We start from the raw sequence: 26,825 nt of genomic DNA on the forward strand, positions 1-26,825 counted from the left end.
AGATTTTCTGGAATTTTATTTGACTTGGAGTTGGCTGCATCATTACTGGACGAAATAGTTTACTTTCAAATTGGCTGTCCACAATGTATTCGATTCGAGCACTTCCTACAACTACTCCTCCAATAAAACACCATCACTTTTAAAGGTAAAATATGGATGCACGTACTATATTGTCAGTATATACGATATATTTTGCGCGAGTGCGCTGCATATCCGACAATTATGCACTTTCTGCGGCGAATTCTGAACTTTACAGTAGATATCGCTTGCTGCGCGATTGAGCTGCGCACAAAATATTGTGATGAACTCCTTTAACTTCATTCCTTAATTCTAATGAATATATTTAGTGGATCTCACGATTGTTTTGTTAATTTGCCAAGTTTAATGAAGACAAGTATTTAGAATTTCTCCTATTTTAATTCTACAGTATTTCAAGTAGTGTTTGTAATTAATGATAATTACATTTTGATCAAATCTGTAAAAATTCTAACAAAACAATTCAGCTTCAACATAAAATAAAAAAAACAACATTATAATTCAAACACAAACTACTATTTTATTTGCTGTGAAATCATTTTATTTTGTAGGCATGATATTTTATAATTTTGGCAAAAAATGGCTACTGTAAAAGCAGAAATTTTCGCGAAGGTTTAATTTTCGCTATATTCGTGAGGACCTACATCTCGCGAAAATTAATCCTCGTGTAAATATTTACCATTAGTGTAATTCAAATTCATGTAAGATACCATTTTTACAATTTCGCGAATATTAAACCTCGCGAACATACTCAAAATTTCAAATTCTCAAAATTTTGACCCAGCGATAATATGTGTTTTTACAGTACTTCGTGAGGATATGAATTCTGGGACTTTCAACTACAGTTAATGAAAATTTAACTTCTTTCGGATTTAGTTTTATGGATTGATGTAACAACGAAATCCACGAAAAGTGTTCCTCCACATATATTAATGACTGTACAGTATATTTAGAGGATTTTTTGGTCTAGTATTATTAGACAAACTTATTCATTTGGTAAGTTACGGTATAACTGATGGATAAATCCTAAGAACTGTCTAGGGAGCACCAGATTATAGACTTGATACAGTCAAGTTAGATGTGTCCTTCCATATTGGCAGAAAATTAGTTAGATCGTAGACCAGATAGGTTCTGTAAAAAACATTCTGTACTTCATAAGGTCAATCAATGTTTGAGATATTCATGGAGAAGAAATTATCTAGCATGTTGTGGAAGGTCAATGTACTTGAAATATTATTCTGCAATGATGGCAGGTGGTTTTCCATCACAATTTTAACCAGAAAAATGCCATTTCAAGGATACTTTGAACAAAATTTAAATGTTACACTTGAATTAGTACAGTAATAGGCAATATTTTTTGTTTTGCTTTTGTCATATGGTAACTTTGATAACTGGTAAGACTGTAGGTGCCACTCAACTTGACATATTTCTCACTGGTAAAAGAGTTCTTCACCCTGAATTAGGTTCACCCTGAATTAGGTTTGAACACACGGCAGTGAAGATCAAATGATGCAATGTCATTGACTGTAGGTCTTTGGCCATAAGTCAGTGGCTGTAACCACAAGCCCATAAATCATAAGTTGGAGCATAACTGGTGTAAGCAGTTTTAAAGGTGGTAGTTTCATTTAACAGCAGAGTTCTAGTTTTCAGATATAACTTATGCTATGTTATGTTTTTATGTCTTGCAGATTATGCGCATTTATTGTTCACAAGGCTGAGGATAAATTCTATGTACACGTGTTCCACAGTGATCCGAATGCTGGTGTCCTATGTAAAACCATAGAGGCTGCCTGCAAGGTTTGTTAACAATTTCCTCAAATTAAGTACAGACATTTCTTGGCTAAAGACTTCCTTTGAACAGATACCACAGGAATTGTGGACTACCAAGGATTTTGTTGAAGATCCAAAAACTGGTCTTGCTTTGCAGGTTAAAATACTCTGTTAGTGTTTAAATGAGAAATAAAGTAGTGGTCTTAAGAGGAAAGTGGTCTTTGTTCACAAGGTGTTAGTAACTTTTTGGTATGCACCCCTTTTAACAGTTAATGGTACTGTCCAGATTGAAAGATGGACAAGTTCATTCTAGAAATTTAGCAGGGTAAGGATTAGTGCAGGTCTGACTGTTATAATGATTTTCATCAAATCTCATTTACTTAGACAGTGAGAGATATGTGTATATATGAAATTTCAGTACTAGATTTACTGCATTTTCCTAAATTCATTTCTCTTGAGTGACTTTGGTTACATTATTGGAAAATAATGTAGGAGTTAGTGATTGAAATAACATTATTTCTTTGTCATCATATGCAGAAAGATGATATTGCAAGTAATTGTAGAAATATGATATTGACAGACGCTTATCCTTTAGCCTGCTGGTGGCAATTGATTCTGCCTTTGCAACCAGTGCAGACCAAGATTAGCCTGCACATCCGTGCAGTCTGATCATGGTCTGCACTGTTCGCTATTCAGTTAGTAAATTTTCATTGAACACCTCTTCGAATAATAAATTGTATTGCCCAAATTGAATGATAGACCAGTCCATTTTAGAAATATAGCAGGGTAAAGGTTAAATGACATAACTGCTGTTGTGGTTTTAGCTCACCCAAGCACTTTGCTCCTCGTTGCTGTTGGTTTGAAACCTAACTTGTGATGTAAAATTCTTTTAAGCGAGGAAGCCATTTAGCTGACTCACTGAAGGATTGTGGTTCTACCCAGATGCTTGACTGTGCCTGACATGACATCATGCCATACAACCTCTCCAAATGAAAACAAATTGTATTCAAGAAAAAAACTATAAATGAAAATGAGTTAAGGATTACATGCCTTTTGTGTGGTATTTTAAAAATTTGTTTGTCTCTTTCAGCTAAGATATCAGAAGTGTTTGGATGCTCAGCATCGTTACCTTGGAAAACAGAAAGAAAGGAAAAATAGGGTAACTATGCATTCTGTCTAATGAAAATATTGAAAATTTGAAGAAAAAAGAACATCATTGGAAGAGGTCGTCACCTTAGCGCAAAAAGTGAATAAGTTCTTCTTTAAGTCAATGCAGTTATCCACTTCTTGCACTGAGGTGACGAGGTTTTACATGTTACCATCCTTCAGTGTGATATTCTAAATTCAAGGTCCTTAATACTATTGACTGGAAAATAATTGCAATGGTGTTATTTTTGCTAATATTTGCGGAAAACCGAAACACAAATTCAAAACACTAGTAAATATTACAAAGCATAATAGCCATAAGCACAGCAGTTGTGAAGCACATTTTTTAACAATCACAAGATAGAAGTGACATGAAAAATAACATATCAACAATAATATAACTAAAAAAAGTCAGCATATTTACCATATCCTGTGAAATGATTTGATTTTGTGAGTATAAAATTTTATCATTTGGCAAAATTGTCTTTTCTTGGGACATAAATTCCTGGATTTTAAAGTTTGTTTGGGTTAAATTTCTTGAACTGTTGCAACTACAAAATCTACAAAAATTAGTCCCCCTTCGGTATTAATGATTTCACTTTATGTATGGTAATAAAGATAGTTTGCAAGTCTTACAAGGGGTTTGATTTGTAGTTTCAGTCTTTTCAGGTTAGGGTGCCTATTAAAGTAAGAAAATATTTATAGATCTTCAGAAATTAATTATAGTGATACATATGTGTTTCAAAAATGCTTGACAATTGTCTAAAAACATCAAGACAGAAAATAATTTGTTATGAAGTTGCTTTTAAAACAAAAGGGATTGTTAACGTCAAGATAAATAGCACATGTGAAGTAATGGAGTTCCAGTGTTTTGTTATTTCAAAATTGTTGTTAGATTGGAACTTCGATATATAAAATTTATAGATTGAATAGGGAAGATAGGAAGAGAATTTATGACAGAAAATGTTTGCAATCTTATCTTCCCAGAAATTTAACTGTCCTTAGAGAATGTTGACTTTCTTCATGCCTTGTCAATTGATGCACAAAGGAATTGATCATACAGTGATATAACACATGTTGAAGAACATTAAACAAGAAGCACTTTATGAACAAGATCAAAACTTTGTTAAATTAAAAGGCAGTCAGATCAGGCTTCAGAGATGTACATTGTGGCCTGAACTAAGTTTGCAGTGGAACGGGTGCTGAAGGGATTTTATTTTTGAGTTGTATCTCTTGCCTCAGTTCTCTTCAGGACTAACTTAACAAAAACTTGTTTTTCAAAGTCTCAAAACTACATTAATTAAAAATATTTTTAACTACTTAAAGGGAGGACCATAAACCAATGATAGTTATTTATTTTGATATTTTATATGTATGATATAAAAGTACACTGATATGGCAATTAGTAAATTCACAAACTAACACAGCTTTGTCAAAACATGTTTTGCCTTGTTATGCTTTGTCAGTCAACCAGCAGTATTTCTAGAATATGACTGATAAGAAACAAGCTAAACAGACATCAATGTTCCAATGCTACTGTTGGTGTATATAATGTACATTGTAAAATGAAATATTTTATATGTCTAGATTTATTCAGTAGATAGTGTCCTACAAGTCTACTGATAGTAACCTTTTTAAAGAAAATATAACGTGTAGAACTCCCTGAACCAATTTTATTACAAAGTGAAAAAAAAATTGTCCTATGTTTCGAAAAACATTGACACAAAAAAATTGGCGCAAACATGTAGGAGTTGGCTGTAATGACAAATTCACAAAACAATAACAAAATGACTTTGTGACATGTCATTTTGTATTTTGTAACATTACACATAACTACAATAACATTACGCTGTTTATCTGGGATGAATTCCATATCAATATCTGTTGTATTTATTTACTCTATCTGTAATAATGACTAAAAAATTAATCACAGTCAAGTTTTGATAAATTGAACACATAAAACATTCCCAGGTAATAGTAAGAGGAAAGTGCATTTGATAATATTGTAAAATAGTTCCTATGGAACTATAAATTAGGATATAAACACAGAGAGAGGAATGAATGACATTAATCTAAATTTTTAAGCCTGAAATGAGAGAAAAAAACTAGGTGTTAGATTCACATTTTCTGTATCGGGGGTTTTCAGTATTTCTTTGGAAATATAAATGATACATCTTTCTTAACATTTTCAGTGGAGGTAGGAGGATTTTTTTAAATGTTGAAGATACAGTAATGTGATGGCCAAAACTGTCTTTTTTAACGGCTTTTCTGAAACACAATGAAACACTAGGTATCCTCAAGCCATTGACAAACAAATTTAAAAAAAAAATGCAATTTAAAGCATATTTTTGTCCAAAATAGACTAAAAACTTAAAATTATGTATAATATTCCTGTAAACACTTAATAACAAAAGTACAGAATAGGTGGACCAAACAGCAGCTCGAGAAAAACTGCGTAATATGCCAAAGATGATTTGTCAGGGGTTTTCAAGGATTATTTCTCTTTACTGTGATTAATATTAAAATATTGTTTACAGAAGGTTTGCTTGAACAGTTATAATGCATCTATTAATGATAATGAATATTGAAATAAAGGGAAGATTGGTTACAGTGAGTGAGACAGTTGTTTACAGGGATGGATACATCATTAGATGAGACATGACAAATGGAGCTTTTTTTACAATCTTCTTCTGTGATTCATGAAATGAGCCGTGCCATGAGAAAACCAACATAGTGGCTTTGCGACCAGCATGGATCCAGACCAGTCTGCGCATTCGCGCAGTCTGGTCAGGATCCATGCTGTTCGCTTTCAAAGCCTATTGCAATTAGAGAAACCGTTAGCGAACAGCATGGATCCTGACCAGACTGCGCGGATGCTCAGACTGGTCTGGATCCATGCTGGTCGCAAAGCCATTAAGTTGGTTTTCTCATGGCACGGCTCAAATGTTTATTTGAAAGTGATTAAGCTGTCTACCCAATTTTATAGTTATACTGGAACAGTCAAACTGTTTGCTCAAACTCAAATGTTTCTAACAACACCCTTCGTACGAACTCATTGTAAGGTCCTGGCAAAATTTCCACACAATGTTTATTGCTAAATGGCTGGAAATGCCGATACGTCGCACAAATTTTGTATGGTCTAGTTTTATGCTCTAGTTCAAGTGAATGATGTTTGACTGTGTAACAGCTTTTCTTTTGAACAATTTTGAAAGAATTTAATTTATAAATAAAGCGAAGTCTGGTTAAAGGGAAGTAATCAGATAATAAATGAAATAAAACTCTCATATCTGCTGGTCAAATATTCAGTTATTTTGTATAGTACTGTTTAGTTTCTATTTATAAGCTCATTTGTTTAACACTTTTCAAGCTTTTAACCCTTATCATGCTGGACACAATTGATTCTGCCTTTGCGAACAGTGTAGATCATGATCAGCCTGCATGTCCGTGTAGTCTGATCATGATCTGCACTGTTCGCCATTCAGCTAGTATCTTTTTGGTATGCACCCATTTTAACAGTTAATGGTACTGTCCAAACTGAAAGATGGACAAGTTCATTATAGAAATTTAGCATGGTAAGGGTTAAATCATGTATTTCTTTGAGACATTCTGGTTGACATCGTGGCATAAAAAAGTTGCATTTATTGTTTAAAATTTGTTTCAGCCCTTGCGTAGTGTTGTATTTTTAGCCCACCATCATCAGATGGTGGGCTATTCAAATCACTCTGCGTCCGTGGTCCGTCGTCCTTCTGTCCGTCCGTCCGTCCGTCATTCCGTCCGTCCTTCCGTTAACAATTTCTCGTTATCGCATCTCCTCAGAAACTACCAAGGGGATTTTGACCAAACTTTGTCAGAATGATGTATTGATACCCTAGTTGTGTCCCCCTGAAAATCAGACTGGTTCAACAATTTTTGAATGAGTTATGGCCCTTTGTTTATTTCTATAATTTACATAGATTTATATAGGGAAAAACTTTGAAAATATTCTTGTCCAAAACCACAGAGCCTAGGGCTTTGATATTTGGTATGAAGCATCATCTAGTGGTCCTCTACCAAGATGATTCAAATTTTTTCCCTTGGGTCTAATATGGCCCCGCCATGGGGGTCACATGGTTTATATAGACTTGTATAGGGAAAAACTTTGAAAAACCTCTTGTTCAAAACCACAGGGCCTAGGGCTTTGATATTTTGTTTGTGACATCATTTAGTGGTCTTCTGCTAAGATTGTTCAAATTATCCCCCTAGGGTCAAATATGACCCCGCCCCGGGGATCACATGGTTTACATAGACTTATATAGGGAAAAACTTTGAAAATTTTCTGGTCCAAACCACAAAGCCTAGGGCTTTGGCATTTTTAATGTAGTGGTTCTCTACCAAGTTTGTTCAAATTATCCCCTTAGGGTCAAATATGGCCCCGCCCTGGGGGTCACATGGTTCATATAGACTTGTATAGGGAAAAGCTTTTAAAATCTTCTTGTCAATAACCTACAACATTCAGATTTGGACCAAATGTATGGTTTTGAGTGGCAAGATGAACCTTGACATGAGTTGACCTTGATTTTGACCTAGTGACCTACTTTCACATTTCTGTAGCTACAGCCTTCAAATTTGGACCACGTGCATAGTTTTGTGCACTGAAAAAAACTTTGACCTTGACATTGACCTAGTGACCTACTTTCACATTTTTGAAGGTACAGGCTTCAAATTTGGACCACATGCATAGTTTCATGTTCTGAAATGAAATTTGACCTTGATTTTGACCTAGTGACCTACTTTCACATTTCTCAAGCTACAGCCTTCAAATTTGGACCACATGCATAGTTTTGTATACCGAAACAAACATTGACCTTTACATTGACCTAGTGACCTACTTTCACATTTTTGAAGGTACAGGCTTCAAATTTGGACCACATGCATAGTTCTGTGTTCTGAAATAAAATTTGACCTTAATTTTGACCTAGTGACCTACTTTCACATTTCTCAAGCTACAGCCTTCAAATTTGGACAACTTGCATAGTTTTGTGTACCGAAATGAACTTTGACCTTAAGATTGACCTAGTGACCTACTTTCACATTTCTGTAGCTACAGGCTTCAAATTTAGACCACATGCATAGGATTGTGTAACGAAACAAACTTTGACCTTGACATTGACCTACTTTCACATTTTTGAAGGTACAGGCTTTAAATTTGGACCACATGCATAGATTTGTGTTCTGAAGTGTAATTTGACCTTGATTTTGACCTAGTGACCAACTTTCACATTTCTCAAGCTACAGCCTTCAAATGGACCACTTGCATAGTTTTGTGTACCGAAATAAACTTTGACCTTAAGATTGACCTAGTGACCTACTTCCAAATTTCTCAAACTACAGCCTTCAAACTTGTTGCACATGCAAAGTTTTGTGTACAAAGAAATTTGTCGTTGAAATTGATCTAGTGACCTACTTTCACATTACTCCGGCTACAGCTTTCGAATTTGGACCATTGCACAGTGTTGTGTACGGAAATGAAATTTGACCTTGAGCTAGTCAGTAAGTCTTGAAATTTGGAACACTCGAAAATGGCACATTGGTGGGCGCCAAGATCACTCTGTGATCTCTTGTTGCATGAATGTTCTAGATCACACTTGGTGTAAATTGTATGTTTTGTATTTTTGAAAAATTGTCTTTTTTTTTTGCTCATCTGTAGATGTATGGTCAAGTGGTGGCTATTGCCCCATTTATGACTACTATAGCTAAAAAATAAAAATAAAAACTTTAATGAATTGCTTGAGTGATCTTCATCAAACTTCATTTCCCTTAGCACCCTTGTAATGTCCTCTCCCAAATTTATTCAAATTTTCTGCTTGGTTTCTTCAAGGGGACACCAGAGGTAAAAATTAAAAAGAACTTCTTGTCTTGAAGTTTGTTCTAATTATTACACATTTTTGGGCCAAAATATGATAAAAAACTTAAAATAATTTTCAATTACATGAACTTTTTAAATGATGATCACCTAACTTAGTTAGAAGTAAGGTCAGATGGTCAAGGACATCTTCAGGTGAGCAACTTGGGCCCATTTGGGTCTCTTGTATTAAGCATTGGAAATTTGTTCCAACCTTTCAAATAAAAGGGTTATATATTTGTTCCCTATTCTTTAAGGATTCACTGTACCTTGTATTAGATTTGCATAAAATTCAGGGGCAACCATTTCCAGTGAGGTTAAGGTTATTATGCCCCCCTTTGAAGAAGGAGGGGTATATTGTTTTGCAGATGTCGGTCGATCGGAATGTAGACCAATCCGTTTCCGGATGATAACTCAAGAACTCTTGGGACTAGGATCATGAAAGTTGATAGGGGGGTTGGTCATCACCAGCAGATGACCCCTATTGATTTTGAGGTCTGTATGTCAAAGGTCAAGGTCACAGTGACCCTGAATAGTAAAAAGGTTTCCAGATGATAACTCAAGAACCCTTGGGCCTAGGATCATGAGTTGATAGGGAGGTTGGTCATGACCAGCAGATGACCCCTATTGATTTTGAGGTCAGTATGTTAAAGGTCAAGGTCACAGTGACCCTGAACAGTTAAACGGTTTCCGGATGATAACTCAAGAACGCTTAGGCCTAGGGTCACAAAGGTTGATAGGGAGACTGGTCATGACCAGCAGATGACCCCTATTGATTTTGAGGTCAGTATGTCAGAGGTCAAGGTCACAGTGACCAGGAACAGTAAAATGGTTTCCGGGCAATAACTCAAGAACGCTTGGGCCTAGTGTCAGGAAAATTGATAGTTAGGTTGGCCATGACCAGCAGATGACCCCTATTGATTTTGAGGTCATTAGGTCAAAGGTCAAGGTCACAGTGGCCAGGAACAGTTAAACGGTTTCTGATCTTCTTGTCCAAAACCATAGGGCCTAGGGCTTTGATATTTGGTATGAAGAACAATCTAGTGGTCCTCTAGCAAGATTATTCAGATTATTTCCCTTGGGTCAAATATGGCCCCACCCCGGGGGTCACATGGTTTATATAGATTGAATGCATCAAAGGGGGCATTTCATGTTCGACGAGCTCTTGTTGACGTAGAATCACTTGCCCCCCACCTGCACCCATTTTGGTTAGGGTAACTGAGTGAAATGTTGTAAGATGGCATTTGAACCAGAACAAAATAAAACAACAAAAAATATATAAAAACTTGCAGCCAATGCAAGAATGAAATCAAGTGGAAGATGCTAGCCCAAGTGCAAAAACAAAATGATAATTATTAAGGACATTAATTGGCAATATTGGATGACAATACCACTATTAAACAGTTTATTTCTTGACAAAATTACACAAAGTTTCTGTACCTGGTCTCCTTTAGATACATGTATACCCTTGGAAATATAAAGACCTTCAGCTGTACTTAAATGTACCATATATATGGCCAACACCGTCACAGATATTTAATGAAATTTGATTTGTCCAGGTAAAAAGTCAAGGTTGTCGACTATCTTTTAGAATATCTTTTAGAAGAATTTCGCCTCAATGCACAGTACTGTACTGTTTATCTATCACTGTTATATCCTAGAAAAAAAAACTGTACCTAGTGTTGTATACACCTTATTGTAGCTTTTGTTTTCTATGCACTTGTTTATTTTTTGTGCACTTTTTTTCGTTTATTTTCACTTGGTTAGCTTGATGACGAAGATGACACGCCCACGGAGCATAAATCACTGAAGGAGAGCCTGATCACTGTTCAGACAGAGGTCAAACAAGGGGTACAGAAGGTCAGCAGTTCGGTAAAACCCGTATTAAACACTGTACAGAACGGAATGAAAAACAGTGTACATTCTGTAAGTGCAGGATTAAAGACTGGTGTCCATGGAATGCAGTCGGGTGTAAAAGCAGGAGTTCAGAGTGTATCAAACTTATGGACAGCGTTCCGGAGCAGGCGGTCGGAGCAGGTGGAAAATAACCAGAGACAAGAACAGGAACAAGAATCTTAACAGTTCTATTATTTAGTCTTCTAGATACAAGTTTTAGGTATATTTTATTGCTTTAGTGTAACAGTATAGTGTCTGTGATTTTATGAAAAGAATGTGTTGCTTAATTTTGTTTCTGTGGGTACCGGTATTCAGTGTTGTAAGGGATGTGCTCCTGCAAGAAACTTTTTTTTGCTAAATTCTATGCACATTTTACCTTTTCTTGGTGTTTTCCATGATGTTGTAAATTTTTCATGTCTTATATTTACTTCCTTTGAAAATACATTGTGATGTTGTTAATTATGGGTTGTGTAGGATATACATGTCTTTCAATTTACAAGAAGTTTTGTGATTATTGTTATATATACATTCTACAGGGTGTGAAAGCTGGCTTGAAGAATATGATGACCACACTAAAATCGCCAACAATCATCCAGAAGATCTTCACAGATCGTGTCTGTGTAGGTGATAAAGAGGATTAAAGTTCAAGGTCATGGAGCTTCAGAAAGGTCATATGATGATCATTTGACAGTTTTTGACCTTTGAGAGGTCAAGGTCATAGAACTTCAGAAAGAGGTCATGTGACGATTTGACAGTTTGTAACCTTTGCGAAAAGTTGTAAGCACCAAATAATTTGATGAGTTGAAATGCATGTACGTTTGAACTTGTACAAGAATTGCTTATTGTAGCAGTGTCATTCTTGATTTGCAAGCAAAATCCATCCAATCATATGTCAGATCACATGCAATTTTATCTATGCTTATGCGAATACCAGTATATGTTGAAGACACAAGGCTTTCTCACTCATCATAAATCATTCATGAAATAAATTGTTTGATGTTCATCTAGATTTGCAGAATTTGTAAATGGTTTGCATTGAAGATGACCAAAACATATGTTGATAAGATATTTTTCAATTTACAGGAACTGGAAAGTAATTCTTCTCTTTTGGTGTGTTGGGTGGTGGGGGGCATAGGGGCAGTGGAAGTTTTTTTGCTAAACTAGATGAAATGCTATCATTAAAAAAACAATGCTTATATTCATATATGTTTACCAAAGAACAGCTTTACCAGAGCTAAAGATATTTGTTAGGCAAAAAAAAAAATTACTTGTTCTCCAAATATACTGTCACACCTACAGTATTACATTATCTACAATGCCATAGAAAACTGAAGATTTGATATGTTTTTCAACCCATTGAGATACATGTAGTCACACTTAAAATGGTTTTCTGTCACTTAATGTCAAAGACATTTGTACTCAAAAGTTGTGAAGCGATTTCTCTTTAAACATATTGTTGTGACACTGATGAAATACACTCATTTTGATAAAGTGGTTTGAAATGTGTAAAATACATATATGTATAATGTATTATTTCAAAGTACATACAATTCACCAAATGTATTGTAAGAGATGTGTTGCCTACAAGTATATTGACTGCCCTGTAAATACTCCAGTATATAGGAAAGTGTGTCACTTTGTACATATAGTAACTATCTAGAGTTTGTTTTTTTAATGGTACAGATATTACATTCTTCAATACTGTACTTTGTGATATTTTGGAAATGACTTACAATTGGCATAATTGGCCACCACTGTGAAGTAGCTGAAATTGAGCATATGAAAATAATACATAAATAAAATAAAACCACAGTGTTGGTATATTGTTTTCTTGCAGAATTTGACTGCAATTTTTTTCTGAATATAATGAATATTTTTGTTTAATAAAGAACATCTGAGCCGTGCCATGAGAAAACCAACATATTGCATTTTTGACCAGCATGGATCTAGACCAGCCTGCGCATCTGCACAATCTGGTCAGGATCCATACTGTTCGCTTTCAAAGCCTATTGCAATTAGAAGAACTGTTAGTGAACAGCGCGGATGCGCGGGCTGGTCTGGATCCATGCTGGTCGCAAATGCACTATGTTGGTTTTCTCATGGTGCAGCTCATCTATACCCTTCCTTTTACTTCAAATAAATGATACAAAGTTTGTAGCTGATAAAGATTGTTAAGTTCAAAAGAAATTTGATGAAGTTTAAGGTATATTTTATTCTATACTTTGGTGAAGATACAACGTTTTCTTTGTGAATATTTTATTTGATCCTTAGTCTATCACATACATGATGTAACTGTTACTGTTAAGTCTGTGATTTTTCTTGTTTAAGTTATATAACTGTTGGATGATAAATGTTGGTAACTTGTTGTAAGAAATCGGTTGTCTCCCTTTTCCAATAAAACCTTTGAAACCTATGTAATTCACAGGAAATAAATTTCAGTCAATGTGTAGTGTACATAGTTTCACAGAAGGAGATATATTTAGACTTTAAATGTCAAATAATGAAGTGTGGTCACGAATTTGCATGTGATGTCATGTGCACCTGCCAGGGTGGCTCGGTAAATAAATCACAAGAATCACTGAAACAAGAGGTTGCAGGTTCAGTGTTGGGGCAAGGTGTATGTTCTCTATGACAGAAGACAATACGTCCAAAGTCTTTGTCCTCCATGTCTGAGTCATGTGGAGAAGTTGTCAGTTACTTGCAAAGAACAAGTCTGTACTGTTGCAGAATACAGGAACACTGCAGAATAGAGGAACACTGATTAGGTTAAATGCCCACCATTACATAAACTGAAATTCTGTCTAAACACTGCCTCAAGCTGCAATGGAACAAACACTTTTGCAATATATATTTTTCTTATGAAGCTTTACCAGTATTACACTATACAGCTTGCATTGGAGTGAACTATATATAATTATGAAGAAAGCCACTAGCAAGTATTGTTAAGATTTTCGTTAAAATGACTTATTTATACAGTTGATTGTTTTATATCTTTGTTAATGTATTGAAGTTTATGCATTTTGTATTGTCATTGAACAGGTTCTGTTGAATACATTCCTGCTTTATGTATATAAAACGCTTGCTTTATACTGACAGCCTGCCAAGCAGATATTTGTGTATTTCATGTTTTTTGAATTTTTGCAATATTTTCTGTATTTACCCCAAACTCTAAACCTATATTTCTTAACAAAATTTACCAATTCTCCTATTGTTACGGATATTTCACAACTTGTTTTACTCACCTGATAAAGTTCATTTATATATTATCAGTTACAAACCAACACTTCTTTTAGAAAATATGTATATACAGCTACCTAGAACAGACAACAGCCGACCTTTAATTGGCTACTACTTTACAATGTTGCACCAAATTGCAGTTTTAATAGTGTAGTGTATATATGGCAGCCGGAAAGGTGTGTATTCTTGAAAAGGGTTAAACCAGTTACAGTAGTGGTGTTTTGACCAAAATTCTTCTGATTGACTTGCAGAATCCATCCAATTATATGTCAGATTACTTACAAGTTTATCTGTGCTTATACTGATTAACTTATATTTTCATATTTTCTTTCATTAGAATTTTTGATTATGTAAACAAAAAGGTGCAATAAGGGCTTAAAACTTGGTTGTGTATTTACTGGTACTTGTGTAGTTTATTGAGAAACTTATTTGATGAAGCGCAATATTCATGACCTGATGTTGCAATGGTTTGAAACTTATTAGTATGTATTTAAACAATACTGGGATTGAAATAGTTCATCTAGCTTCCATTTCATTGCTACTGATTTGTTTTTACCATTATAATAGCTGTAAACATTACTCTTTAACTCTAAATTTACCAAATCTCATAATTCCTTACTTTATTCTAATAAGAGCAGACTTTGGTCCAGTGGTAACATATTGGAGTGCATAACAAGAAGTTTTGAGTTTGATCCTCCATTTCTCCAACTGAAATTAGTTAACATTCAGATAAGTGTCTTTATATGAGTGAATTACACCCGAAACACAAAAAGAAACCAGGGAAACTTCTGGAATCTGAACGCCTTTTCTATCCTTTTAACTAAATTACTAACATTCTGGAGGAGTCTCTCATACAGATCACAGGTGACATATATTAAGATTAGATACACACAATTTATAGCCAGATTTTTCACCAAGTTGAGGCATACTAACACCGTACAGTGTAATGCTGTATTTTTGTCTGACATACTTTCATAAGTAATTGGCTATATTTTATTTGTTCAAATTGAAAAGCAAGCTTCAAAAGTCAAACAAGTAAAAATAGATTTCAAGATGACTAGTATTCATACATTGTAAATATATATTTTGAAAATGTTTAATGGTTGACATTGTTATTGGAAGCGGAGTCCTGTGGTATAACCTTTGTTGATGTTCAAACTTTTACAATATTAAAGTCATTTTGTTGACCATGAGTGTTTGCTTCAGTGTAATTTTATTAGGTTGTACCCCTTTTTTACACATTTTATACATTTCTCATATATATCTACATTTTTATTCCATTTAGTATCTCAGAAATGTTGTATTGAATATCTTGATATATTTAATTTTCAGAGGCCATAAAAATGTTGGAATTTGGTTCATTGATCGTCAGTTCCTTGATACGAAAGCTCATTGTTAACTCCCCTGTATCCAAGGCTGGTAAGTGGATGCATTGACAGTCAACAGCTGTGTTACTGGAACTGTTTAAGAAATGAATCGGGGGTTTAGTAATTTCCACCTTTTGGGTCAATGGATTTCATTGAAATTACAATGCAAAACCCGTGTATAGTACTGTCAAAGGCAGTGTATTTGGACGGTAGATATGAAGATATAAAGACGGCCAGTGAACTAAATCGGCTGTTTTATGGTCTTGTTATATAAGAAATATTATTGTGCCAAATATTTAGCTCGACTATTCGAAGAATAGTCTAGCTATTCTACTCACCCTGGCGTCGGCGTCGGCGTCACACCTTGGTTAAGTTTTTGCATGCAAGTACATACAGCTATCATTTAAAGGCATATAGCTTTGAAACTTATTTATTCTTTTTCTAGGTCAATTACCAACCTCACTGGGTCAAGTTCCATAACTCTAACATGTATTTTGAGCAAATTATGCCCCCTTTTGGACTTAGAAAATTCTGGTTAAAGTTTTACATGCAAGTTACTATCTCCAAAACTAATGCAGATATTGAATTGAAACTTCACATGTGTCTTCGGGGTTATAAAACTAGTTGATAGCACCAAGTCCCATAACTCTGACCTTCATTTTGGCCAAATTATGCCCCCTTTTGGACTTAGAAAATTCTGGTTAAAGTTTTGCGTGCAAGTACATACAGCTATTACTAAAAGGCATATAGATTTGAAACTTATTTTTTCTTTTTCTAGATCAATTACCTACCTCACTGGGTCAAGTCCCATAACTCTGGCATGTATTTTGGCCAAATTATGCCCCCTTTTGGACTTAGAAAATTCTGGTTAAAGTTTTGCGTGCAAGTACATACAGCTATTACTAAAAGGCATATAGATTTGAAACTTATTTTTTCTTTTTCTAGATCAATTACCTACCTCACTGGGTCAAGTCCCATAACTCTGGCATGTATTTTGGCCAAATTATGCCCCCTTTTGGACTTAGAAAATTCTGGTTAAAGTTTTGCGTGCAAGTACATACAGCTATTACTAAAAGGCATATAGATTTGGAACTTATTTATTCTTTTTCTAGATCAATTACCTACCTCACTGGGTCAAGTTCCATAACTCTTAACATGTATTTTGAGCAAATTATGCCCCCTTTTGGACTTAGAAAATTCTGGTTAAAGTTTTACATGCAAGTTACTATCCCCAAAACTAATGCAGATATTGAATTGAAACTTAACATGTTTCTTCGGGGTTATAAAACTAGTTGATAGCATCAAGTCCCATAACTCTGATATGTCCCCTTTTGAACTTAAAACTCTTTTGATATTTAACATTTTGGGTAATAATTTCCAGCTTCTGTGACAATATTTCGAATAGTCGAGCTTGGCTGTCTTATGGACAGCTCTTGTTTGATTTTACAACCTTGCCTGTTATACATTATATGTTCAGTCTTTGCTTAATGTTGGCCAGTTACTCTTCTGTATTTACTACATATATTTTCTAAGTTACATTATAGCAGTGTAAGCATCTGTTTGTGTAGGATATAAAAAGATTTAATAAATTTTGTCATTTTTACTTCAGAAAAGGAATCATTTATATGTTTGATCATCTAAAGTTTACCAAAAGATATTTTAGCCAGTACATTTGAAGAAGCAAATTAAAGAATTTTTTAACACGTATTTAAATAGGTTTTTATGTTTGTAATTGTAGCACAGAAATGACAAAGGTTATTTTAATATAGAATGTGAATTAAGCTACACAAAAAGTACAGTTCTGCTTTAATATCATAAGAATATTACTTTTACAATATAAAATATTTATTTGCATTTCACATTTAATCAAAGCTGTTTTGATTACAAAGATTTTTTGTATGGTGCAAAGCCTGATTGTTCTTCATAATTTTTGCATTGGAAATCTGCCTACAGACAAAAATATATAATCTTACTTCTGCCTACATGCTAGATATGAGTTAGTGTGCATTATAGAGGAATTTGCAGAAGTTTAAAAGGCCGTAGTCAGTAATAACTAGTCACTCAAATGTTATAAAAGCTTAGAGACCAGTCTCCTAATGCAGCACTGCTATTGTTCAGTTTTAAAAGTATTTTCAGAAACAACCAATCAGATGCTGTAGTATTTGACTGGACTCAAATATGAATTTAATAACTGCAGATCAAGAGTTCAAAGTACACAATCTGTAGAAGTAGTTTTGAGCATTGCAAGTCTCCATTTGCAGTTAAGAAATTGATTTATTTTAATTCTGATCTGCTGAGCCTATTCTTAGATGTACATTACTCAGTTGAAATCTGTTTGTTAAACTATTATGGTATGTAACAAATAATTTTGGAGACATTTCTTAATAAGTTGACAAGTAGGACAAAAATGTCAGAACTAGAAATTACACAAACAAGGTTTTACCACATATTATATGATGCACATTAATTCTGTCTAAATATGTCAAGTTCATTTCTTCCGTACAATACCTTCTTCCATTTATTGTATTATAAATGTTGTGTTGTGCCATCAGACTTTTTTTTTTTAAGTATCAACATTAACGATTGGTTAATGATAACTGTGCAATCACTTTTCATCCAATAGAATGTTCCCTTCAAAATGATCTGATAAATTTTGTCGAAAGGAAAACTTTTGATTGAACAGTATTTTTAGCAGCTTATATCTGCTTGTAAGAATTTTGAGATAAAGGGAATCGAGTAAACTTGCTGTAAGCATATTTTGTGTTTGTGTTTGTTTTGCTTCCTCTGGAACTAAACGAGAGCTCTACTTACATACGGAATCATTTGTAGTGCCAGCCTTCCACGCCAAAATTGGAGAGTGGGAGGCACCTAGAGTTGCCCTTGTCTGTCTGTATGTTCCAGTTTGTGTTGTGCATATCTCTTAAAGTGTTTGACCAAGAGTCATCAGACATCTCAGGGTTGTTATTCATCATATAGTATAAGGTGACCTTTTTAAGATGGTGGAAGTTGACTTCTTAAGTGATGGGAACTGACTTTTTAAGTGGCGGAAATTCTCAGACCTTGTGGCTTTCTTACAAAGCAGATGTATACGCTGTAGCTGAAAACTAGTCTAGCCATGGCTCTTTGTACAGCTTTTTATATGCCTGAAGGGATGTATTATGTTATGACGCTGGTGTCTGTCTGTCCGTCCGTCCATTAACAGTTTCGTGTCTGCTCTGTAACTCTTGAACCCCTTGAAGGATTTCAAAGAAACCTGACATAAATGTTCACCACACGGAGACAACGTGCAGAGCGCTTGATTCGGATGACTAGCTTCAAGGTCAAGGTCACACTTAGGGGTCAAAGGTCATACGAGTGTTTCGTGTCCGCTCTGTAACTCTTGAACTGCTTGAAGGATTTCAAAGAAACTTGGCACAAATGTTCACCACACTGAGACGACATGCAGAGCGCTTGTTTCGGATGACTAGCTTCAAGGTCAAGGTCACACTTAGGAGTGAAATGTCATATATGACTGCTGTGTCCGCTCTGTAACTCTTGAACTGCTTGAAGGATTTCAAAGAAACTTGGCACAAATGTTCACCACACTGAGGCGACATGCAGAGCACATGTTTTGGATGACTCGCTTCAAGGTCAAGGTCACGCTTAGAGGTCATATATGAATTTGCTTTGTGTATATTGCTCTGCATTGCAGTGCTCTTGTTTTTATTTGGCAGATCCCGTTTTTGTTCTCTTACAATATTTTTTTTTGTATTACTTCCGTTTTTTGTTACTATAAATAGCTTATTTTGAAACTTTTTTTATTTTTGGCCGTAGGGAAAAACCGAGACCACTTTTCTGTGGTACAACATGGATGGTACATCCAATTTTTAGATTTATTTTGACATAACTTTACCTGGTAAGAATTTTTTTGTGGACTTAGAATTTTTTTTGTAATTTCTTCTTTTTGTTGTTCCTGTCCTTTGGGCTTCAACAGTCAAGTTCTTTAAATTTTGCTCCCATCCTCTGGTGTAACCCTTCGGGCGTATATTGCCCCGCTTGGCGGCGCTCTTGTTGACAACAGGATGGGTAATTGATGTAGAACCAGTATTTTACCATAGAGGATAGTTACAAAATTGGACAACTGTAGACCCAGGTTAGAACCAAGTACACAGAAGGTCTATATCAAAGCTATAACACACAAAAAAAGCAATACTCATTATATTTTAGTAGTTTATTGAGTAACTGATTAAGTTTTAAATAAATTAATATTAATAAATATACAATGTAATATATATCTTTAAGAACTGAGACATCACAGATTTTGAAAACAATTCTGAAAACACAACAAAAACATATAACAAATTTATGAACAGGTTGCTAACATTGTTAACAGTTATTATAAAGCTAAATAGTCTTTCATGTGTAACTTTAACATGTGAAGGTGCATTAATAATATATCCCAATTTCCAGACGTGTTCCAGTGAAATATTGAAGATAAAAGAGTTAATTTCACAATTAGGATCTCTATCTTTCACTGGTTTGAAACTACAAAAAGGAAAAAATTTGGTTCAAAATCATTTAATAGTAAAAAAGATCAATACCAACATAATATTAACAATAATTTTACAGTTTATTTTTAGCAATGTTTCGGCACTTTGCCCTTTTTGTTTAAAAGGAAATAAAATAAGTTTCGTTTGTTTAACATGCAAGATAGAATTATAACTCACTTGCGAAAATATTGCCTCTTGCTGTTCACTTGGTGGAAGACATTTTTACCTTTCATTTAAACAAACAGTTTCCTGAATGGTAAGTGCATTACCATAATGAAGCAATTGTTCACTTATTGGGCTGAGGTGATGAGATGCCCTCTTTTTCAGGACATACACTCAACAATCAATAAGAATGCAAGTTTTTCCAGTCTCCATCTTAAATAACAAGATCAGTAGTCTATCTGTCCACTTTTACACTGTAACAAAGGCGAGTCCTCAATTCATCCTCAAATTGTTATATCCATCTAATCTCGAATATATGTATCAGTATGCATGTTGTAAGAAAAATGCATTTTAAATGGTATTGAGTATGTACTTGTCCTTGCAATGAATTATTATTACGAAGTTTATGTTTACTTCTCAGCAAAATGATGTCTTTGTCTACATGAATGCAACGTTTTGTTAACATACTTGTTAAGTGTGAAAAATATTTTTGTTAACATCGATGCAAAATGAAATTTTAATTTACATCAATATGAAAGGATGTTTTTGTTTAGATCACTGCGAAACAATGTTTACAATTGAATGTCATAATGTATCTTTTGTAATTTCATCGAGTGTTAAGGATGTGTCATAAAATACACATATAACAAACACAAATGTTTAATATATTATAAACCCCGTTTTCCAAATTGAACATTAGGGCTTTGCGACCAGTATGGATCCAGATTAGCCTAAACATTTGTGCAGTCTGAACTGGATCCATACTGTCCACTTATCAGTTGCAAATTGATAAACAAACAGTAGGGATAAGCATTGACCTTGTATCCTTGATAGTCACAAATTCCTAACACTGGCTTTAGCATAGCTGGTGTTTATAACGTTCTTTCTGATGTCAGGACTCATAACAAAAAATTATACAGGCAAAGTTACGGAAGCACACACAGTAACGCCAAAAAGCATGCAATTTATATTATCAACTGAAGGTTTGTGATAACAAATATTCTTCCTTGTGAATACATCTCCTGTTGCTTTTTTTTAAATACAGGAGTCAAAACTTGTTCTTAGTGCCACATAATGGAATGACCTTCTATGTCCTTGTAACAGTATAAAGTGAAAACAACTTGACATAACAGTGCGAGGTACATGCAGTTTATGTTTCTGTTACCGAGACTGTTATATCCATCCATAATTATATTCATGCTCTCGGACGATCACTGCTAAAGCTATAAATGCTTAAAATAGTGAAATCCAATCACAGGTGAAGAAAATACGAAGATTACCTATTCCACCTTTTTCTTTGATTTTTTCTTTTTCCTTTTTCTACAAAAAGAGATCTAAAATGTTTACATATCACAAGGGAGGTAACAAGGCACATTTGGTTCTGTATGTGACATGATGATCAGAGTTGCAGCCCCTTCCACCAGTTTTTATTTGTAATGCTTTGCCCAAGGATGCTTGGAGCTTAAAACAGGACAAAACACAAACTTTAACAACACATGTTACAGTCACATAGAACATTTAGCAAAATTAAAGGATCTTGAAAATGAAATTAATAGAAGTATATTGTATTACAGAAAAGGAAAACTTCCTCATAAAACAGAATTAGTGACCAAAATTTTTCAGTTATCGTACTTACTTATGTTACTCAATGTTCAGAGAAATAATGAAATGTTAAAGCACCATATAAAACAAGAATTTATTCAATTCATTTGAAAACATTAAAAATAGAAGTAATGGAAACATGCACTTTATAATTAATGAAAGAATCAAATACACAGTAAAATTGTATCAAGTTGCTGCAGGTTTTATTGTAAGGTAGCAGACCCATTAGATCGGCAATTTCTGTGCAATTACGTATTCTTGTATACTTTTTTGGCTTTTACTGGCAGCAAATATATATTACACCTGTTTGTTTTGTTTTGTTTTATCAGGTGGGGAATGCTGGAATCTAATAAGGAGGACACATAATAAAACAGAAATTGCCAATCCTAATCATGAGTTCACTATCTTAACCACATGCTTAAGAAATAAAAAAATTTGAGTCATGCCTTCTACCAAAATACCAGATCACCTAGGGAGCAGATTTAAGCTTGTGTCGCAATAGTATCAACTGACCTAAAGACATTACATTCCAACAAAATTTCACTACTTTTTACACGTTTGTCTAACCATACTTATTGCTTGTTTAAAATAAATGCAGTGGATTTCAGATATTTGAATAACCTATTTGTCAGGACAAAATATTCAAATAACAGGAATATTCAAATATCAGAATGCTAAATTTTCAACTCTTTTTTAGTACAAATCACACCTGATTGTAAATGTAAAAAAAAATGCTGCTTTGTTTTCTACACTGTCTTTATAGTAAGCAGTCAACTTAATACATTCTGTGTAATAAAGAACATTTTTTTAAGTTAACATAATGGGTAGGGTACAAATAAGCTTAGCACATACACATGAAAAAGATGCACTGGAAACATAAGCACTTCACATACCATGCATGCAGATATACATATACACAATACAAGGCGAAATGAAATCGTCACATACATTAAAAAAAAAAATGAAATAGCACAATTTTAAATCAACTCAATTATAGCATACACAGGCATTATCAATAAAACATGTGAAATATCTCAGCATAATTCAAATGATCCATAAATTTCTACTTGTAAATTCATAAATTTTGTCAAATCTACACATTTAAGCACTATAAAATTCATTGTCTACACTTGCAGGCTGAGACAACCAAGGTATATACCAGTACATTAAATGCGCATTTTCATGTAATAATAAAATTCTTTCACACATTCTCAACATCTATGGCAGCTTTAGGATAAGAAACAAACATGTAAAAGTTACCTACATATCCTTCACTGAAATACTGAACATGTTATAAATGAATAAATCATCTGATGAAAATACTAGAAATTCTATAATGCTGATGATTTCTCCTGTGAAGAAAGCATGTATTTACCCTATTATTAAAACACTTTACAAACAGCTTAAAACTTTCAAGATGGGTCAATAACTGAAATTTCTGCAGTAAGCTGAAATAGACCTTAAATTGATTACAGAAATAGACGATTTTGTTAATGAAATAGAGATTTTTTCAAAATAAAATACTTTTGTTCCTTCTTATCTCAACACTGCTGGTGCCTGTCAGGATACAAATGAGACCAGCCAAGAAATGGGGGAATAAAATAGTAATATCAATTTTAATTGGCAGTAATACACAGTTATATACAGTTCTTTTGCAGTATGCATGCAGGATTGGGTAACAAGCATAGTGTTGGAAGTTAGTTAAGCTAAAGTTGTCTTTCATAGCCCATAATTATACAATTATGTCATAAAATTTTGCACAATATCTTCATATAGTATTTCTTCTGGTGTACAAGTTCTTTTTATCAACTCTGATCACGTTTTTCTTTCTGAATCAGTGAAATTCAAAGAAAAAACATACAGCCAAATATAGAAGAAAATATGGTGCACAAATTAAATGTGACATAACAAAGCCCTTGTGCTGCTCCATGCAACACTTATAAACCACATAAAGAAATCAAGGTTCTTTGATATTCTGATCATGCACTTGTAAGTGAATTCAAGAGATCACAATTTATACTCTCTTTGTTTAAATCAAGCTTCAGAAATACTTTTATCATGCACAAGTGAATTCAAGAGAAACACAGCCTGTACTCTATTCTTTTGCTTAAATTAAGCTTCTGCGATCCTCAGATCATGCACAAGTGAATTCAAGAGAAACACAGTCTGTACTCTCTTCTTTTGCTTGAATCAAGCTTCTGAGATGCTCAGATCATGCACAAGTGAATTCAAGAGAAACGCAGTCTGTACTCTCTTCTTTTGCTTGAATCAAGCTTCTGAGATGCTCAGATCATGCACAAGTGAATTCAAGAGAAACGCAGTCTGTACTCTCTTCTTTTGCTTGAATCAAGCTTCTGAGATGCTCAGATAATGCACAAGTGAATTCCAAAGAAGCACAGTCTGTATCAACTAAAGCTTCTGATATACTTTAATTGCTTAATATATTCTTTCATTCTACTTGGAGGATACTTTATTATGGCAAGAAATAAGTAAACACAAAACTATAAAAATGTTCATATAGGTAAACTGGGAAATAAGAAACTAAATTAGAAAAGTTTAAAAGTGTCCTGTATCAAAATAAAAGGAAAAGTATATTTTTGAGGGGGAGGGGAGGGAGATTAAGCAGTAAAGTTGGACAAAAAATTCAATCACTTTAGATAAAATAAAAATACCTATAAAAATGTCACCGATTCAGGATTAAAGTCTAAAACTGAAATAAAATATCACAAGGTATATCCTCTCTTGTCATGGCCAATAAAATGAGTATTTACAAAATGAAAAAGTAGACTTAGCACCTATGAGAATAGAACTAAAGTGAAAACATGAAATGACTAGAATCCTAAGGACATCTAATGACACAGAGTGAAATTATATATTATATTGCAAATTTGCAATCAAGCAAAATGAGGCTTCCTGTGTTTCAGTTTTTCATTTACTTCAATCTTTCCTCTACAATTTAATTTCAATATGAAATCAAGAGCGAAAGTTGAAAATGTGAAATAAAAATGGAAAAAGGCTGGAGTTTGACTAATGTAATACTTTATAAATGTCTTTATAAAGGATGAAAATCTAGAGCAGAATTTGGTTCAATTGCCAAACAATGCATAATTGTCAGAAATATTATGTTTAGTTGGTGAATCCGGTTGAAATTTCATGTTGTTTTTGTTTTTTTTAGGGATGGGAACGAATACTGAAATCAATATTCGAATATTCGGTTTGCCATATTCGAATATATTCGAATATTTGGTTAGTTTTAATGGAAGCTTTAAATTCGTATTAAGTGATTGGCATATATGCAACGTATTCATTTGTTTAAAGCGTGGATCATCGTAAATAAGGCCAAAAAATGTTTGTTTCGGGTAACCCTATCTTACATAGCAAAACCCGCCGATCCTAGCATTTTATTTCACGATTCTGTCAGTATAATCATGAACATATTTAACTAATTCAGTGTTTTAGCTTCAAAATGATACAAAAAAAATCAAAATGATTATAATTTTGACCGTCGCAATTTTATCTAAATATAGCAGGTCACCCCATTTAAACACGTGATCGCTGTTGTATTACTGCCACCATTTTGAAAAATTTCAATCGGCGTGTAAAAATCGTTGTGTAAAAAGCAAGTAAGGCAGACTTAAACCTCCTTCAACATGAACTTATGCATCAATCATATGTTTTTCTTGATTTTATTATTAACTACTTCAATGTGTAATTCGAATAGATCGACAATATCTACAAGTTTGGTATTGTTTTCGAAAAAAAATTCTACAACTTGTTACATAAAACAGGCGCCAATAAAAATGAACAAAAGATAAAGATATATCACATTTGCGCCTAATACAAACTGTTAATCCGTAGCGATGACCCCAGGTAATTATGCATTGCAATTTTCTTGTTAATTGGACATCTTTTGACATGCATCTGACACATTGATGCCTGTTGCAAACTGTTAATCCGTAAAGATGGCCCCTGCCAATTATGCATTGCTATTTTCTTGTTAATTGGACATCTTTTGAATCGTGATAAACTAACATGACATGGTTTTATTCTGTAGAATTAGCATGCTCATATTGCCCAAAATCAATGATACTTATTTTGAAAAAAATGATTACAATAATTTACGAATATTCGAATTTGATTTTCATATTCGAATATTCGACCGATTTTCGAATGTTCGAATATTCGAATATTCGTTCCCATCCCTAGTTTTTTTATCTTTTTCTCAAATTTGATGTAAAAAGGTTTTACTATTTAGAAAAAACTTTATTGAACATGTCTATACAAATTGGAAATGATTTAAATATCCCTATAATATGCAAAAAATGGTTTGATGCAATTCTCAACAAAAGATTTCTATGCAGACATTGCCTTATTATTTGAAGGTGAAAACTTGCAAACATGTAAAAATACTTTTCGTATTTTAAATGAGAGTACAGCTGTGAAATGAAAGTACAAGATGTAAATATTGCATCTGGGATTTCGTGGTTACACAGTTTTGCATCACTCAATATTCACCTGAATGGAGCGGGATGTTTCACAACTTTCACGTGCTCTGAAATTTTCAGCGGTTTCTCTTTCTTTTCTACTGGTTCAGTAAGAGGTCTAAGTTTAGGTACTCTCGATTTTGCCCCGATTGCAGCAGTAGATTTGGTTGCTCTGTGACCAATCTTCGGTGAACTGTTGATATGAGCTTTGACAATACTAGTAGCTGATGGTTTGGTGTAGCCAAAATCGGCAGGGTATGACTGTGTTGGGCGCAACTTTCTTGCCGCTCGTTTGACACGTTTATCTAAAAGTTTTTCATCATCTGCCTCCTCTTCTACCTTGTCATTTATAATTGGTTCCACTTCTGCAACCTTCTTTGGTTTCTTCTTGCCTCCCAGTAGACCTTTGGCACGTGCCCGCTCCAAGATATCTTTGTTAGCCTCTTTAACATCTTCAGGCTGAAATTTTACCATGTTACATGCTATAAGTTTTACCAAGATGAAATATGCTATCACTAATCTGACTATAACATGATCAAACAAGTTTTACTGATTGCTGTTGGAAGTTATAAGCCAAATTACTTAAACTTTAAAAATTAAAAAAAAAATTCTGCATGTTTCTATATAAACTACCTTTCTGCAAAATCAAGCACAAGCGGATATTGTCCTACTGTCATATATAGCTGACCAGCTGTCAAGCATATTACGTACTTCA

The 26,825-nt window shown here is 34.0% G+C and overlaps 2 protein-coding genes across 12 annotated transcripts in view; one reads left to right on the forward strand and one right to left on the reverse strand.

Moving 5' to 3' along the window:
- LOC123556951 (amyloid beta precursor protein binding family B member 2-like) overlaps nucleotides 1-18,089 on the forward strand; it is a 125,176-nt gene extending 107,087 nt beyond the window's left edge. For 8 of the 9 annotated variants that reach the window (XM_045348069.2, XM_045348068.2, XM_053543271.1 and 5 more), the window contains 4 exons: nucleotides 1,725-1,833; nucleotides 2,897-2,965; nucleotides 10,601-10,949; nucleotides 11,266-18,089. In XM_045348069.2, the coding sequence (XP_045204004.2) occupies nucleotides 1,725-1,833; nucleotides 2,897-2,965; nucleotides 10,601-10,912 (490 nt within the window). In that variant the 3' untranslated portion in view covers nucleotides 10,913-10,949; nucleotides 11,266-18,089. The remainder of the gene's footprint in view (nucleotides 1-1,724; nucleotides 1,834-2,896; nucleotides 2,966-10,600; nucleotides 10,950-11,265) is intronic. The other variant, XM_045348071.2, reaches the window with a different exon arrangement.
- Nucleotides 18,090-19,112: 1,023 nt separating this feature from the next.
- LOC123556953 (putative methyltransferase NSUN7) overlaps nucleotides 19,113-26,825 on the reverse strand; it is a 32,693-nt gene continuing 24,980 nt past the window's right edge. For 2 of the 3 annotated variants that reach the window (XM_045348072.2, XM_045348073.2), the window contains exons 10-11: nucleotides 26,142-26,569; nucleotides 19,113-21,485 (exon numbers count right to left, since the gene is read on the reverse strand). In XM_045348072.2, coding sequence (XP_045204007.2) covers nucleotides 21,452-21,485; nucleotides 26,142-26,569 — 462 coding nt within the window. In that variant the 3' untranslated portion in view covers nucleotides 19,113-21,451. Of the gene's footprint in view, nucleotides 22,909-26,141; nucleotides 26,570-26,825 lie in introns of all 3 variants that reach the window. The other variant, XM_045348074.2, reaches the window with a different exon arrangement.

This window comes from Mercenaria mercenaria, chromosome 5 (assembly GCF_021730395.1).
Source record: "Mercenaria mercenaria strain notata chromosome 5, MADL_Memer_1, whole genome shotgun sequence".
Lineage (NCBI taxonomy): Eukaryota > Metazoa > Mollusca > Bivalvia > Venerida > Veneridae > Mercenaria > Mercenaria mercenaria.